The sequence below is a fragment of the Centroberyx gerrardi genome, chromosome 8, assembly GCF_048128805.1.
Source record: "Centroberyx gerrardi isolate f3 chromosome 8, fCenGer3.hap1.cur.20231027, whole genome shotgun sequence".
NCBI lineage: Eukaryota > Metazoa > Chordata > Actinopteri > Beryciformes > Berycidae > Centroberyx > Centroberyx gerrardi.
The window spans coordinates 34,215,754-34,231,802 of record NC_136004.1 but is presented as its reverse complement, the minus strand read 5'-3'; the positions used below and the strand labels follow the sequence as shown (position 1 = coordinate 34,231,802).

Sequence of the window (16,049 nt, the reverse complement as noted above, 5' to 3'; positions counted from 1 at the left end):
TAACAATAATAATAATAATAATAATAATGATAATCTGATGACAACAACTTCATCTTCAGAGAGTCAGGCAGCTTCACATCAGAGGTCAAATCCTGTTAACAGACAGAAACTCTGTGTGTGTGTGTGTGTGTGTGTGTGTGTGTGTGTGTGTGTGACGCACAGCTAATGGCTAACGTTAGCACGCTACTTTTCCTCCAGCATCATCTGGTATCAGTTTGATAGTTAACAGCTGAGAACCTGCTGCTGACAAATCCACTACACAGAAAGGAAAGGAAGGTTTTAATAAAGTTACATTAAAATACAAAAACTCGTTGTGTTTGCATTGTAGCGGCCATCTTTGTTGGTGGACCTTTGACTGCAACACTGCCAGCACTTTCAGGCTTCGTCTCACTCTCATGCTCCCAAACAAATGTCAGGCCGCAGTTTAAATGCCATTTCAACACATATTTAAATATTCAAACACAGTCAGACTCGGTCTGAGCCTCCAGTCTGACTGACTGGTTTGGCTCCGCCTCTCTGCTGTGTTGCTTCCTGGAAACAGACGGTTCTGCAGACGGAGGTTCGAACCTCCACACAGTTATCAAGATGTCGCTGACAGACGGCGCTAACTAAGGAAGGTTGCTAACAGTGTTAGCATGTAGCAAAAAATTATATTCAGCTCAACTATTTTGAGCATAACTTCTGTGACCATGATCCAGGAATGAAGAGAAGGAAAGACAGAGAGGCGAAGGAGAAAGAAAAGACAGAAGTCTAGAGGAAAAGAAAGGAGAGGAGAGAGGAGAGTATATTTGTGTTTTAGTAAACTACAAACACAAAGAACTGAGTTTCTACCTTCAGAACTAGTTTCAGACCGTCAGACTGGAACCAGATCTGGTCTGAATCCTAATGAGAAAACACAGTGTGATGCTGTGGGACACTGGCTGGTCAGTTAGTTAGCTAGGTAGTTAGGTAGTTAGTTAGTCAGTCAGTCAGTCAGTCAGTCAATTAGTTAGGTAGTTAGGTAGATAGGTAGGTAGGTAGTCAGTTAGTCAGTTAGTTAGTTTGTTAGATAGGTAGATAGGTAGGTAGGTAGGTAGGTAGTCAGTTAGTCAGTCAGTTAGTCAGTTAGTTAGATAGGTAGGTAGTCAGTTAGTCAGTTAGTTAGTTAGTTAGTTAGTTAGATAGGTAGGTAGGTAGTCAGTTAGTCAGTTAGTTAGTTTGTTAGATAGGTAGATAGGTAGGTAGGTAGGTAGGTAGTCAGTTAGTCAGTCAGTTAGTCAGTTAGTTAGATAGGTAGGTAGTCAGTTAGTCAGTTAGTTAGTTAGTTAGTTAGTTAGTTAGATAGGTAGGTAGTCAGTTGGTCAGCCAGTTAGTTAGTTAGTTAGTCAGTCAGTCAGCCAGTCAGTTAGTTAGTCAGTCAGTCAGTCAGCCAGTCAGTCAGTTAGTTAGTCAGTCAGTCAGTCAGTCAGCCAGTCAGTCAGTTAGTCAGTCAGTCAGTCAGTCAGTCAGTCAGCCAGTCAGTTAGTTAGTCAGTCAGTCAGTCAGTCAGCCAGTCAGTCAGTTAGTCAGTCAGTCAGTCAGTCAGCCAGTCAGTCAGTTAGTTAGTCAGTCAGTCAGTTAAAGGTGTTAACTGTAGTCAGTCTGTGTTGTCCAGAGGAGGAAAGTATCTCAGTCCAGTTCCTCCAGTTCTGTACTTCAGTCCAGTTCTGAGGTTCTGGCTCTTTACTGAGTGTTTCCATTCTCTGAGACTCTCTACTTTTCCTCCAGTACCTTTCAGAGGGAAATATTGAACCTTTTCTCCACTTAATTTATCTGCCGGCTGGAGTTACTAGTTACTTTGCAGAATAAGGTTTTACATGCAAAACATACGATAAGCTCATGAAATATGTTGCATTGTTAGAGTTTAAACTCCCCAACAGTATATGCAGCAGTTAGACCGAGAACATTAAAATACTTCTTACAGGTTAATGCTTCAATAATTTAACACTCTGACTTTACTTTTATACTTCAATACATTTTACTGCTAATACTTCTATACTTTTACTGAAGTAAACTTTTGAATGTAGAACTTGTAATGAAGTATTTTTCCATTATGGTGTTGATGTGTGTGTGTGTGTGTGTGTGTGTGTGTGTGTGTGTGCATGTGTGTGTGTGTGTGTGTGGTGATCAGAGCCTTATCCTGTCCTGACTTTAGCTGCAACTGCCAACTGTCACACACACACACACACACACACACAGTGAGGTGAGGTGTGTGAGCAGACAGCAGATTAGCGGTCTGACCAGTGTTAATCCCTCACACACCTAACATGTATGTCAGTAGGACACACACACACACATACACACACACACACACACACACACACACACACACACACACACACTCTCACTGTCTCTCTCTCTGATCTGTCTGTCTGCCTGTCTGTCTGCCTGTCTGTTTCTCTGCAGGAGAACCCGTATCTCTGCAGTGATGAGTGTGATGCGTCCAGCCCGGACCTGTCTCACCCCCCCCAGCTGATGGGAGACAGGGAGAGGGGCGGGCTCATCACCTATTGGCAGACAGTCACATGGTCTCGGTATCCTGAGCCGCTATTGGCTAACATCACCCTGTCGTGGAACAAGAGTCTGGAGCTGGTTGATGACATCATCGTGACCTTCGAGTACGGCCGGCCAACCATCATGGTTCTGGAGAAATCCCTGGACAAAGGTGATTGGTCCGATTTAACTTATCACAACGCCTTATTGGCTGTTTTTGGTCTGCTCTAACAATGTTTGGCCCAAACCTAAGGTCTGGATCTACTAAAGGTCTGGATCTACTAAAGCTCTGGACCTGCTAAAGGTTTAGATCTACTAAAGGTTTACTATTACTATTTACTATTCTATTATTTCCTATGGAAGGGCGCAAATTCCGTGCTCACCGCCGGCTGCACGGTGGATCGCGGATATTTCCCTCGTGGTTGGTCGTGCAAAGGGTTGAAAATAGTTAACTTGAGCAGATAAGATCTACGCGTCATGCGTCACTTCTCAAGAGATCAACTCAGTGCTACTTTGGTTGCCTGGCAACAAACAACGCATTACCGCTCCACTTCGTTACTGCAGCAAATGTTCCCCACCTTCAGAAGATGGCCATTCATGTGCTCACCATGTTTGGTTCCACATATCGATGTGAATCTGGATTTTCCTTGATGAACACTGTGAAAAACTCAGACCGCAGCAGTTTGACCAGTGAACCCTTGGGTCAGTGCCTCCGCCTGGCAGTCACACCTGTGCCGGTTCAAGGCTTAGATCTACTAAAGGTTTAGATCTACTAAAGGTCTGGATCTACTAAAGGTCTAGGCTGTATTGGTGTGGTAATAACTGTATTATTATGGTAATAACTGGTATTATTATGGTAATATTCCAGGTGTAACATGGCAGCCCTACCAGTTCTATGCTGATGACTGCATGGAGGCCTTCGGCATGCCAGCCAAACAGGTGCGGGACCTGGCACCCAGCAACCTGACCCGGGTCATCTGCACCGAGCGCTACTCCCGCTGGGTTGGAGCAAAGGTGGGTTCTGCTTCTGGTTCTGGTTCTGCTTCTGCTTCTGCTGGTTAGACGGGGAGCACAGAGTAGGAACCAGGATATAGAAACAGAACATATAGATTGTATCTAGGTAGATGTAAATGCAGCTATGAAAACATCCATCCATATCTGGGTTTACTCTCCAACTAAATATACAATTATCCACATTCACCCACTGGTTTGCTGACTGACTAACTGACCAATAGGAGAAGAGCAGGATGGCTGACAGTGTTTGACCAATAGGAGAAGAGCAGGGTGGCTGACAGTGTTTGACCAATAGGAGACTGGCATGGTGAGTGACAGAGTGTTTGACCAATAGGAGGAGAGGAGCGTGGTGTTCGAGGTGCGCGCTCGGTTCAGGGTGTTTGCGGGTCCGAAGCTTATCAACATGGACGCTCTGTACACCAGGATGGAGAGCATGAAGGGACTGAGAGAATTCTTTTCTTTCACCAACCTCCGTCTTCGTCTCCTCCGGCCGGCGCTGGGCGGGACTTATGTCCAGAGAGACAACCTGCTCAAATACTTCTACGCCATCTCCAACATCGACATCCCTGCCAGGTGACCAACTAGCCACCATTATCTACCAGCAACTAGCCACATCTACCAGCAACTAGCCACATCTACCAACAACTAGCCACATCTACCAGCAACTAGCCACATCTATCAACAACTAGCCACATCTATCAGCAACTAGCCACATCTATCAACAACTAGTCACCATTATCTACCAGCAACTAGCCACATCTACCAGCAACTAGCCACATCTACCAGCAACTAGCCACATCTACCAACAACTAGCCACATCTATCAGCAACTAGCCACATCTATCAACAACTAGCCACATCTACCAGCAACTAGCCACATCTATCAACAACTAGCCACATCTACCAGCAACTAGCCACATCTACCAACAACTAGCCACATCTACCAGCAACTAGCCACATCTATCAACAACTAGCCACATCTATCAGCAACTAGCCACATCTATCAGCAACTAGCCACATCTATCAGCAACTAGCCACATCTACCAGCAACTAGCCACATCTACCAACAACTAGCCACATCTATCAACAACTAGCCACATCTATCAGCAACTAGCCACATCTATCAGCAACTAGCCACATCTATCAGCAACTAGCCCCATCTATCAACAACTAGCCACATCTATCAGCAACTAGCCACATCTATCAACAACTAGCCACATCTATCAGCAACTAGCCACATCTACCAGCAACTAGCCACATCTATCAGCAACTAGCCCCATCTATCAACAACTAGCCACATCTATCAGCAACTAGCCACTTCTACCAACAATTAGCCAAATCTACCAACAACTAGCCATCTACCAACAACTAGCCACATCTACCAACAACTAGCCACATCTATCAGCAACTAGCCACATCTATCAACAACTAGCCACATCTATCAGCAACTAGCCACTTCTACCAACAATTAGCCAAATCTACCAACAACTAGCCATCTACCAACAACTAGCCACATCTACCAACAACTAGCCACATCTATCAGCAACTAGCCACATCTACCAGCAACTAGCCACATCTACCAACAACTAGCCACATCTATCAGCAACTAGCCACATCTACCAGCAACTAGCCACATCTACCAACAACTAGCCACATCTATCAGCAACTAGCCACATCTATCAACAACTAGCCACATCTATCAGCAACTAGCCACATCTACCAGCAACTAGCCACATCTATCAGCAACTAGCCCCATCTATCAACAACTAGCCACATCTATCAGCAACTAGCCACATCTACCAACAACTAGCCACATCTACCAACAACTAGCCACAACAACCAACAACTAGCCACATCTATCAGCAACTAGCCCCATCTATCAACAACTAGCCACATCTATCAGCAACTAGCCACTTCTACCAACAATTAGCCAAATCTACCAACAACTAGCCATCTACCAACAACTAGCCACATCTACCAACAACTAGCCACATCTATCAGCAACTAGCCACATCTATCAACAACTAGCCACATCTATCAGCAACTAGCCACTTCTACCAACAATTAGCCAAATCTACCAACAACTAGCCATCTACCAACAACTAGCCACATCTACCAACAACTAGCCACATCTATCAGCAACTAGCCACATCTACCAGCAACTAGCCACATCTACCAACAACTAGCCACATCTATCAGCAACTAGCCACATCTACCAGCAACTAGCCACATCTACCAACAACTAGCCACATCTATCAGCAACTAGCCACATCTATCAACAACTAGCCACATCTATCAGCAACTAGCCACATCTACCAGCAACTAGCCACATCTATCAGCAACTAGCCCCATCTATCAACAACTAGCCACATCTATCAGCAACTAGCCACATCTACCAACAACTAGCCACATCTACCAACAACTAGCCACAACAACCAACAACTAGCCACAACAACCAACAACTAGCCATCTATCAACACCTAACCACACCTACTACTACTCTACACTATACTAGACTATAATATACTATGCTATACTAGGTTAGGAGCATTTATCATGTGTGTGTGTGTGTGTGTGTGTGTGTTCCCCAGGTGTAAGTGTAACCTGCATGCAGCTCAGTGTGTGTTGCGTGACGCCTCCCTGCAGTGTGAATGCGACCACAACACCGCCGGTCAGGACTGTGAGCGCTGCGGCCGCGGGTTCAAATCCCGCAGCTGGAAGCCAGGATCCTTCCTGCCGCTGCCCACGGGCACTGCCAACATGTGTACGCACGCGCACACACACACACACATATACACACACACACACACTGCTGAAAAACACACACACACACACTCGCAAACATGCACACTAACATATGGTCTCTCTCTCTCAGGTGAAGCAGCAGAAACAGTAGCCAGTAAGTTCTGTCTGTCTGTCTGCCTGTCTGTCTGCCTGTCTGCCTGTCTGTCTGCCTGTCTGTCTGCCTGTCTGTCTGTCTGTCTGCCTGTCTGTCTGCCTGTCTGTCTGTCTGCCTGTCTGTCTGCCTGCCTGCCTGTCTACCTGTCTGTCATCATGTTCCATTGCTTCCAGTCATTTTTCAGTCCCTGAACCTGGTCACATGATTACATAAGTTAAACAGAGTGCATTCTGGGAGAAAGGTCTGAACCTTAATCTGTTATTTAGAAGGAGTTAACACACACTGTCTGACAGATGGTGTGTGTGTGTGTGTGTGTGTGTGTGTGTCTGTCTGTCTGTCTGTGTGTGTGTGTGGGTGGATCAGTGTTAAACCCTCGTTAGCCCACCTCAACATGTCAATCAGGACTTAACCTCAGAGACCACCTTCACACACACACACACACACACACACACACACACACACTAGACTGGGGGGGTTTGGAAGTAAATATGACAGAAAATGCAACAGAAAGGATGACTACTGTTATATATAGTTTTACTAGTTTGGCTACCATTTTACAGTTACTAGTTTGGCTACCGTTGTCATATATACGGAGCTTTCTGCTGCGGTCTGGAATAAAACAGCTCAGGATCAGTGCGTGACGCCAGCGCCACACGGAGGAATTGTGTCTGTGTAGCCGGCAGAAGCACTTCCGTATGACGGTGACATCACAGACCAATCCTTGGGCTGATGCCTATGGCGTCTCTGGTGCAGGGAATACAGTTAACACGGGGGCTTGACTTTACTTGATGGAAAGATGGCAGAGGGAGCATGTATATTGAGGACAGAGAGGAATTGATACCGAAGGAGTCGCCATGGCTACTTTGACAAATAGCCTACATGAGTTTAGGCAAAAGGCAAACTAAAATATATAAATAAACAAATACATATAGGAGGGAAGAGATGGGGAAAAATAAGGGAACAGAGGAAAGGTGTAGATTACTCTGAAATATATATTGTTATAAGAGCAGTTATTTGGAAAGGCACAGCTTGTTTTATAATAAACAATTGAACTGAACATTTTTTTGCTGCCTATTTGTTTGACTGACAGTTTTTCTTGATCACTGAAATAACATTGATTTGGCATGAAGTTGGTTCATTGTAAAAAAAAAAAAAAAATTTAAAAAGTAGCTTTGATGTAGCAAACTACTTTTGCCATGTTGCTTGCTAGCTACATTTCTCTGGGAGATAGCTTAAATGTAGTGGAGCTTCATTTAATGTAGATTAACTGGTAGCTTAGCTCACTACATTTTCCAAGTAGCTTGCCCAACACTGCTAGTATGGCTACTGGTATATATAGTTTTACTAGTTTGGCTACCGTTATATATCGTTTTATTAGTTTGGCTACTGGTATATATAGTTTTATTAGTTTGGCTACTGTTATAATTGGCTACTGTTATATATACAGTTACTAGTTTGACTACTGTTATAATTGGCTACTGTTATATATACTGTTACTAGTTTGGCTATTGTTATATATACAGTTATTTGTCACTAACAAGCTAGAACTGTGCTCCAACATGGCCGCCAGAGGATGTGTTACATCACCGGAAAGCCCTCTTTAGGAGGTCAGATTCAGCTACAGTAGCTTTTAATGGCATTGACACCGCTGTCCACTCTACTAACAGAGTTTCACTATGAGGGAAAATAACCTTTCATAATTGTCAATTTTACTTGACAAACATTACTAACATAAAAAATCTGTTAGCCAGCCTCAAACTACGTCAAACATTTCAAACACATGTCCAATACATGTTGCTGTCACATGCTGTAAATCAATGGATTATAAACTGCCAGTCAGCTGGAACATGAAAAATTTCTTCAACACAAATCCAAACATAAAGCTTGTTGGGGACAATAGTCATCCAACAGAGGAGTCCATACTGACATTCCAGAAGATGAAATAATGACAGAAAATAATACAAAGATAATACAGACAGACTGTCTGTAAACAGCTGACGACTGATTCATTCTTATAAAGAATTCATGTAACAGTGACAAACTCCAGACACCCTCAACCAAATCTGGACACCCACTTTGATATGAAATTTGATATTTAACTTCTCAAATATGTATAATTTCATGTCACTTGCCTTTCTGCAAAAACAATGCACTAACAGGCTTGAAATCACATCAACGTAGTGCATGTCCGGATTTGACCAAGGCTGTCCGGATTTGGCCACTGGGATTTGGCCACTGGGATTTGGCCACTGGGATTTGGCCACTGGGATTTGGCCACTGTTGCATTAGTCTTTTCTGCCAAGGTTGGTTCTGATGTTAGGAAGTAGAGTTGGAGTAGATGTAGACAAGAAGCCTGAAGAGAAGGTTGTGTTTCTAGTACTGAGTGATGACTCTTCTTCTCTGACAGCGGATGGTGACTCTAGCTCAACAGCATCTGATGGACCCTCTGCCTCATCAGATGGAAAGACTGACACAACTACTGACAGTACACCAACTACTACTACAACTACCAGTAGTGATAGTACACCAACTACTACTGCTACTACTACTACAACTGTCACTACTGACAGTACACCAACTACTACTACTACAACTGCCACTACTGACAGTACACCAACTACTACTACTATAACTGCCACTACTGACAGTACACCAACTACTACTGCTACTACTACTACAACTGTCACTACTGACAGTACACCAACTACTACTACTATAACTGCCACTACTGACAGTACACCAACTACTACTACTATAACTATCACTACTGACAGTACACCACCTACTACTACTACAACTGCCACTACTGACAGTACACCACCTACTAGTACTACAACTACTACTACTACTTATTTCTTGACTTCTGGCCTAGCCGTTACATCCACTGACAGCACAGGGAGTCCTGTCACTGTTACAGACACAGGCAGTACTGCTACTGCCCCGGCTTCTACTGACACATGGACTATTACTACTGGAGACGCTAGTAGTAGTACTGCTACGGATACTAATACTTTATTTGACACTAATACAAAAACTGACAGTGCTACTGGTACTACCATGACAGATGCTAGTACTACAACATTTACTAGCACTACTGATACTAGTGATTTTACCAGGACTAGGACAGAGTCAGACTCTATTACTACTTCAATCAGTACTCATATTACAACTTTTACTAGTACAGTTGGCACTGATATCAGTACTGTTCTAAGTACTAGTACTATAGCTACTGATGCCTTTTCAGACTTTAGCAGTACATCATTTGACAGCAGTACTACCACTAGCAGTACGACTGACAGAGCTCCATCTAGCAGTCCAGCGCTGGAAACTGGAGACACTCCGTCCAACCCAGCTGGTTTGGACATCTTTCCCACTGGTCCATCAATAACAGACACTACCTTTACCAGTACCACTAGTAGTCCCACCAGTCCTACCAGTAACACCAGTACCAACAGTCCCACTAGTTCAGGCCGCAGTACTGACTCTGAGGTGTCTATTTCTGACCCAGTGACTCCGCCCTCTGACTCCACATCCTCAACAGACAGCACAGACCCAGCCCTCCCTGGCACTAGTACTACAAACCAAGATACAAGTACTGCCATTCCTGATACTAGTACAACAGTGTCAACCAGCAGTCCTAGGCCTTCTGCTGGCAGCGCCGTCACCTCTGTGCCACCGCCCCTAGCAACCACCCTAACACCAGCCAATGATGGAGCTCCTTCTGGCACTGCTACAGCAGGTGTAGCTCTGCCCAGTCAGTCAGTCCCAACCAATCAAGCTTTTGATATTGACTTTCCTCCCACTGACAGTACGGTAGCTCCACCCACTGCAGGAGCTGACCTTTCTCCTACTGCACCTCCTCCTGATGTTCCTCCAGAGTTCTCCTCCTCCTCCTCCAGGCCCCCAGACAGCTCTACAGATGGAGCTCCTCCTGATGGAGCTCCTGCTGTGCCTCCTTCTCCTCCTACAGATGCTCCATCAGACACATTAACATCTCCTCCCCTACCTGTGGCTACTGACTCTCCTCTTCCAGCTACTGATGCTCCTCCAGCTACTGAGGCTCCTCCTCCAGCCACTGGCACACCTCTGGACACCTCAACACCTCCTTCTGATGCAGGAGGAGATTATGTCGTGCCAGACGCAAGCCCCTCCACTCCAGATCGACCAGCTCCATCTGCCGATTTGGCCCCTCCCCTTGATTCTACCTTCCCTCTAACAAATGCTCCAAATTCAGTTGATCTTGGACCAGATTCCGGACTAGATTCCGGACTGGACTTTCCACCAGTACCTGTCACTGAGCCTTCTGGATATCCTGGGTACCTTCCAGATAATTCTACTGGGCCTGTTGATGCTGCCGGACCAGATTCAGTTGATCCCAGAATGGATTCCATTTCAACAGTGCCAGACACAATGGAAACAGGAAATGGCGGACCAGATTCTGCTGCCACTGGATTGGTTTCACCTACACCAGATCCTGTAAGTCCTGCTCTATATTCTGGCCCAGATTCTCCTCCAGCAGTAGATGATCCTGGAGTAGATTCATCCCCTTCAGCACCTCAGACAGAAGGAAAATCTTCTGGAGTGGATTCTGCTGCCAGCAGACCAGCAGAGGGAAGAAGCGGAGAGAATATCAAATCAAAACAAGAGGAGAAAGAGGAGAGAAAAGAAGAGAAAGGTATACAATGAAGAGCTGTGATGCTGTTTGGTGATTGGTCAGATAAAAGAATTGATAGAATAGGCTGTGTTCGAAATCAGATACTAATGTACTAATATCTAATAACATTGGTAGCATACTCAGAAATCCTTGCTAATGTAGTATACATCCGGGTACTTTTCACATACACAAGATCAACATGCCATGCGGCAACACGCGGCATACTCACGTTATGTCACACTTAGTCTGTTTAGTGTGGACAGCACATGGTTTCGAACACAGCCTGACATCACCTGACATGGCTGCTATAGAAAGTTTAAGTTATCATGAAAATGAGCATTGTTTCATGCAAGGTCGAGTCTGGACAGTTGTTGAAGTAAATAAGTAACTAGGTAAATAAAGACACCAAAAACTCTTAGAAGTTGGAGACGTAGTGAGTGTTAAAGAACCAAACTATTCCAAACCAAATTCCCATCTCTTCAGCGCCTTTACTTGACATTCCATCAAACTGTATTTGACTGAATACTGTGGCTCACTTCTCAATAGAAATAAAAGGTTAAAATGAATGAATCACTTTTTTCTCCTCTGACCTCTGACCTCTCCATCACACACAGTCACTGAGGCCAAAGAGGAAAAGAAAGAAAAGGAGGGAGAGAACAAGAAAAATGACTATGAGAAAAAAGGTATAACATCTAGCTAAAGTAGCTGCACTTGCACCAGCCAGCTAGCAGCAGTAGTAATAACATTAGTAATAGTAGTAGTAGTAGCAGTAGCAGTAACAGTAGTAATAGTAGTAGGAGTTGTAGTACTTTTCAGTGATCTGATGTGTTTCCTTGTGATCTTGTGGGATTTAGTTCCTCGGTTCTATAGAGGATGATTTGGTCCGATCCATTAAACAACAGAACAATGAGGAACTGATTAGATCTGACTGCCATCAACTCTCATTAGGAGCTCTGAAGCAGTCGTCCGATCTGATTGGTAGTTGTGTAGCAGGGGTCAGATCTGATTGGTAGTTGGGGTAGTGCTGACCCCTGACCTTAGCTGCTGTTTGGCTCTTACCATGGTTACATGCCTTACTTTGTGTCCCAAGCGACCCAGAAGATTCTCATTCCAGGAGGTCCAAAGTTCAGCCAACTGTCAAAAATCGCCTATGTCACTTTCCAGGGTAAGACCCCCTGACTCCTCCCACTGTATCCTGACTCCTCCCCCGGGAACCTGGCCCCTCCCCCTGGAACATGGCTCCTCCCCCTGTACACCTGACTCCTCCCCCTGGAACCTGATTCTTCCCCTTGGAACCTGGCTCCTCCCCCTGCACCCTGACTCCTCCCCGTGGAACCTGGCTCCTCCCCCTGCACCCTGACTCCACCCCCCTGGAACCCAACCCCTCCCCCTGGAACCTGACTCCACCCCCCTGGAACCTGACTCCACCCCCTGTACCCAGCCACAGGGGGAGAATCTACAGAACCTTTAGAGTAACAGAAAGAAAGAAAGAGAAAAAGAAAGAAAAAGAAAATAAATTACCTTTGTGGATGTAATATCTGTAATATATATATTATATTTATTGATTTATTTAGTTCACTGAGTTTACTGTGTAATGGTCTCTCTCTCTGTCTCTCTCTCTGTCTCTCTCTCTCTCTTTGTCTGTCTCTCTCTCTCTCTCTAATTTGCTTTATTGGCACGACAAGTATTCTCATATTGCCAAAATTGTGTAATGATTTAAAACAAACAAAAAAATGCAGTAGTAATTAAGTGGAGTAAGTGCAATCTCTCTCTCCAGCCTGTGTGTAATGGTCTCTCTCTCTCTCTCTCCCTCTCTCTCTCTCTCTCCAGACTGTGAATGTAATGGTCACTCTAACCGTTGTAGTTACATTGACTTCATCAACGTTGTGACGTGTGTGAGCTGTAAACACAACACCCGCGGACAGAACTGTCAGTACTGCCGCCTCGGTTACTATAGAAACGCCTCGGTAACGCTCGAAGATGAAAACGCCTGTACCGGTCAGTATGGAGGCTACACACACACACACACACACACACACACACACTCCAGGTAGTCCATGCTGGATGATGGGCGGGGTTATATACAGAGGCGGGGCTATTTGTGATTGGTCAGGTTCACTGTCACTGCAGTTGTCAAATGAACTGACTGTACTTTGTGTGAAACAATATTAAACTATACTGAACAAAAATATAAATGCAACACTTTTGTTTTTGCTCCCATTTTTCATGAGTTGAAATAAAAGATCTAAGACTTTTTCTATGCACACAAAAGGCTTATTTCTCTCAAATTTTGTTCACAAATTTGTTTTGTAAATCCGTGTTAGTGAGCACTTCTCCTTTGCCAAGATCATCCATCCACCTGACAGGTGTGGCATATCAAGATGCTGATTAAACAGCATGATTATTGCACAGGTGTGCCTTGGGCTGCTCACAATAAAAGGCCACTCTAAAATGTGCAGTTTTATCACACAACACAACGCCACGGATGTCACAAGTTTTGAGGGAGCATGCAGTTGGCATGCTGACTGCAGGAACGTCCACCAGAGCTCATGTTGCAGCATGATGATGCACGGCCCCGTGTTGCAAGGATCTGTACACAGTTCCTGGAAGCTGAAAACATCCCAGTTCTTGCACGGCCTGCATACGCACCAGACATGTCACCCACTGAGCATGTTTGGGACGCTCTGGATCGGCGTGTATGACAGCGTGTTCCACTTCCTGCTAATATCCAGCAACTTCTCACAGCCATTGAAGAGGAGTGGACCGACACTCCACAGGCCACAATCAACAACCTGATCAACTCTATGTGGAGGAGATGAGTCGCACTGCATGAGGCAAGTGGTGCTCACACCAGATACTGACTGGGTTTCAAAAAATGCATATCTGTAGCCCTAGTCATGTGAGATCCATAGTTCAGTGCCTAATAAATGTCTTTTTTCAAGATAAAACTGCACATTTTAGAGTGGCCTTTTATTGTGGCCAGCCCAAGGCACACCTGTGCAATAATCATGCTGTTTAATCAGCATCTTGATATGCCACACCTGTCAGGTGGATGGATTATCTTGGTAAAGGAGAAGACTTCTGACTTCCTGTTGACACATTGCTTCTTGTTTGAGGTCAAAGTTCATCCACTCACTCTCATTTTAAATCCTCCATTAAAGTGTATCATGTTTCTCTGCTGCCATCTAGAGCTAAAACACACAGACAGGCAGCCTGTTGCAAATAATAATGTGTGTGTGTGTGTGCGTGTGTACGTGTGTGCGTGTGTGTGTGTGTGTGCGTGTGTGTGTGTGCGTGCGTGTGCGTGTGTGCGCGCGCGCGCGCGTGCGTGTGTGCGCGCGTGCGTGTGTGCGTGTGTGTGTGTGTGTGTGTGTGTGCAGAGTGCAGCTGTGACCCTCGGGGCAGTGTGACTCCTCGCTGCAGCGACTCCGGCTCCTGTCAGTGTAAAGAGGGAAACGCAGGGAGACGCTGCGACTCCTGCCAGCCGGGATACAGCATGAGGGGCGGAGCCTGTGAGGGTGAGGAGGGGGGGGGGGGGGCAGCTCTGTGTGTCAGGAGTGAGGGTCACAACACGCTAACTGGCTAGCCAAGGCTAACAGTCATCTCTGTGCTGTTAGCATGTTGTGACTCGATCAGGCCGACGCTTCACAGAGTCAGAAAGTTCACTTCTTAACATCGCTGCCAATGGAGAGAACTGATCTCCAACCTGCTGAAGTACGGCAGCCAGGTTGGAGAAAAGGACCGGTAGATACTGATCTGATCTGGAGACTCTTTCTAACCTTCTCCTCCTCTCCTCCCATCCCCTCCTCTCCTCTCCTCTCTCCTCCTCTCCTCTCCTCCTCTCCTCTCCTCTCTCCTCCTCTCTCCTCCTCTCCTCTCCTCTCCTCCTCTCTCTCCTCCTCCTCTCCTCTCCTCTCTCCTCCTCTCTCCTCCTCTCCTCTCCTCTCCTCTCCTCTCCTCCCATCCCCTCCTCTCCTCTCCTCTCCTCTCCCCTCCCCTCCCCTCCTCTCCTCTCTCCTCCTCTCCTCTCCTCTCCTCTCCTCTCTCCTCTCTCCTCTCCTCTCCTCCTCTCCTCTCCTCTCTCCTCCTCTCCTCTCCTCTCCTCATCTCCTCCCCCCTCTCCTCTCCTCTCCTCTCCTCATCTCCTCCCCCCTCTCCTCTCCTCGCCTCTCCTCCTCTCCTCTCCTCTCCTCTCTCCTAGTTAATTTCTGTGATGAGGAGCGTTTGTTTTGTCAGAATGGAGGGACCTGCATCGACTTCCAACGCTGCGTCTGTCCAGACGACGTCACAGGTAAACAACAAGTCAGGGGTCGGGGGTCAGAGGTCAGAGGTCAGGCGTCAGGGGGTCAGAGGTCAGGGGGTCGTGTCTGATCATGTTTTGTGTCTCCAGGTTCTCTCTGTGAGCGGAAGCTCTGTCTGAACGGTTGCCCTGATGACACTCAGGACTCCGCCTCCACGCTGCTGCCCTTTCACCTTTACCCTCTGACCCTGACCCTGCTGACCCTGCTGACCTCCACCCTCTGCTGACCCCGCCCACCTCTCCACAGCTACGCCCACCACACTGATGACATCACAGAGGGATAAATAGGGTGTGTTGCATTCTGGGAAGCTGCGGAGCTGTGGACAAAATCCAGAACTACAGAAATACTACAGTTTACTGACTGACTGGCTGGTTTACTGACTGGTTGTTTACTGACTGGTTGTTTACTGACTGACTGGTTTACTGACTGGTTGTTTACTGACTGACTGGTTTACTGACTGGTTGTTTACTGACTGGTTGTTTACTGACTGACTGGTTTACTGACTGGCCGGTTTACTGACTGGTTGGTTTACTGACTGGTTGTTTACTGACTGACTGGTTTACTGACTGGTTGGTTTACTGACTGGTTGTTTACTGACTGGTTGTTTACTGACTGACTGGTTTACCAAATTATTTACTGACAGAAGTTCACTACTGTTGAACCAAAATCTT

The 16,049-nt window shown here is 45.9% G+C and overlaps 1 protein-coding gene across 1 annotated transcript in view; it reads left to right on the top strand.

Moving 5' to 3' along the window:
- Positions 1-15,604, top strand: part of ntng2a (netrin g2a) — an 18,019-nt gene extending 2,415 nt beyond the window's left edge. The window contains exons 2-11 of the mRNA XM_078285412.1: positions 2,425-2,683; positions 3,380-3,525; positions 3,860-4,098; positions 6,116-6,296; positions 11,703-11,760; positions 12,168-12,242; positions 12,908-13,075; positions 14,458-14,595; positions 15,279-15,368; positions 15,468-15,604. Of these exons, the coding sequence (XP_078141538.1) occupies positions 2,425-2,683; positions 3,380-3,525; positions 3,860-4,098; positions 6,116-6,296; positions 11,703-11,760; positions 12,168-12,242; positions 12,908-13,075; positions 14,458-14,595; positions 15,279-15,368; positions 15,468-15,604 (1,491 nt within the window). The remainder of the gene's footprint in view (positions 1-2,424; positions 2,684-3,379; positions 3,526-3,859; positions 4,099-6,115; positions 6,297-11,702; positions 11,761-12,167; positions 12,243-12,907; positions 13,076-14,457; positions 14,596-15,278; positions 15,369-15,467) is intronic.
- Positions 15,605-16,049: the final 445 nt, after the last annotated feature.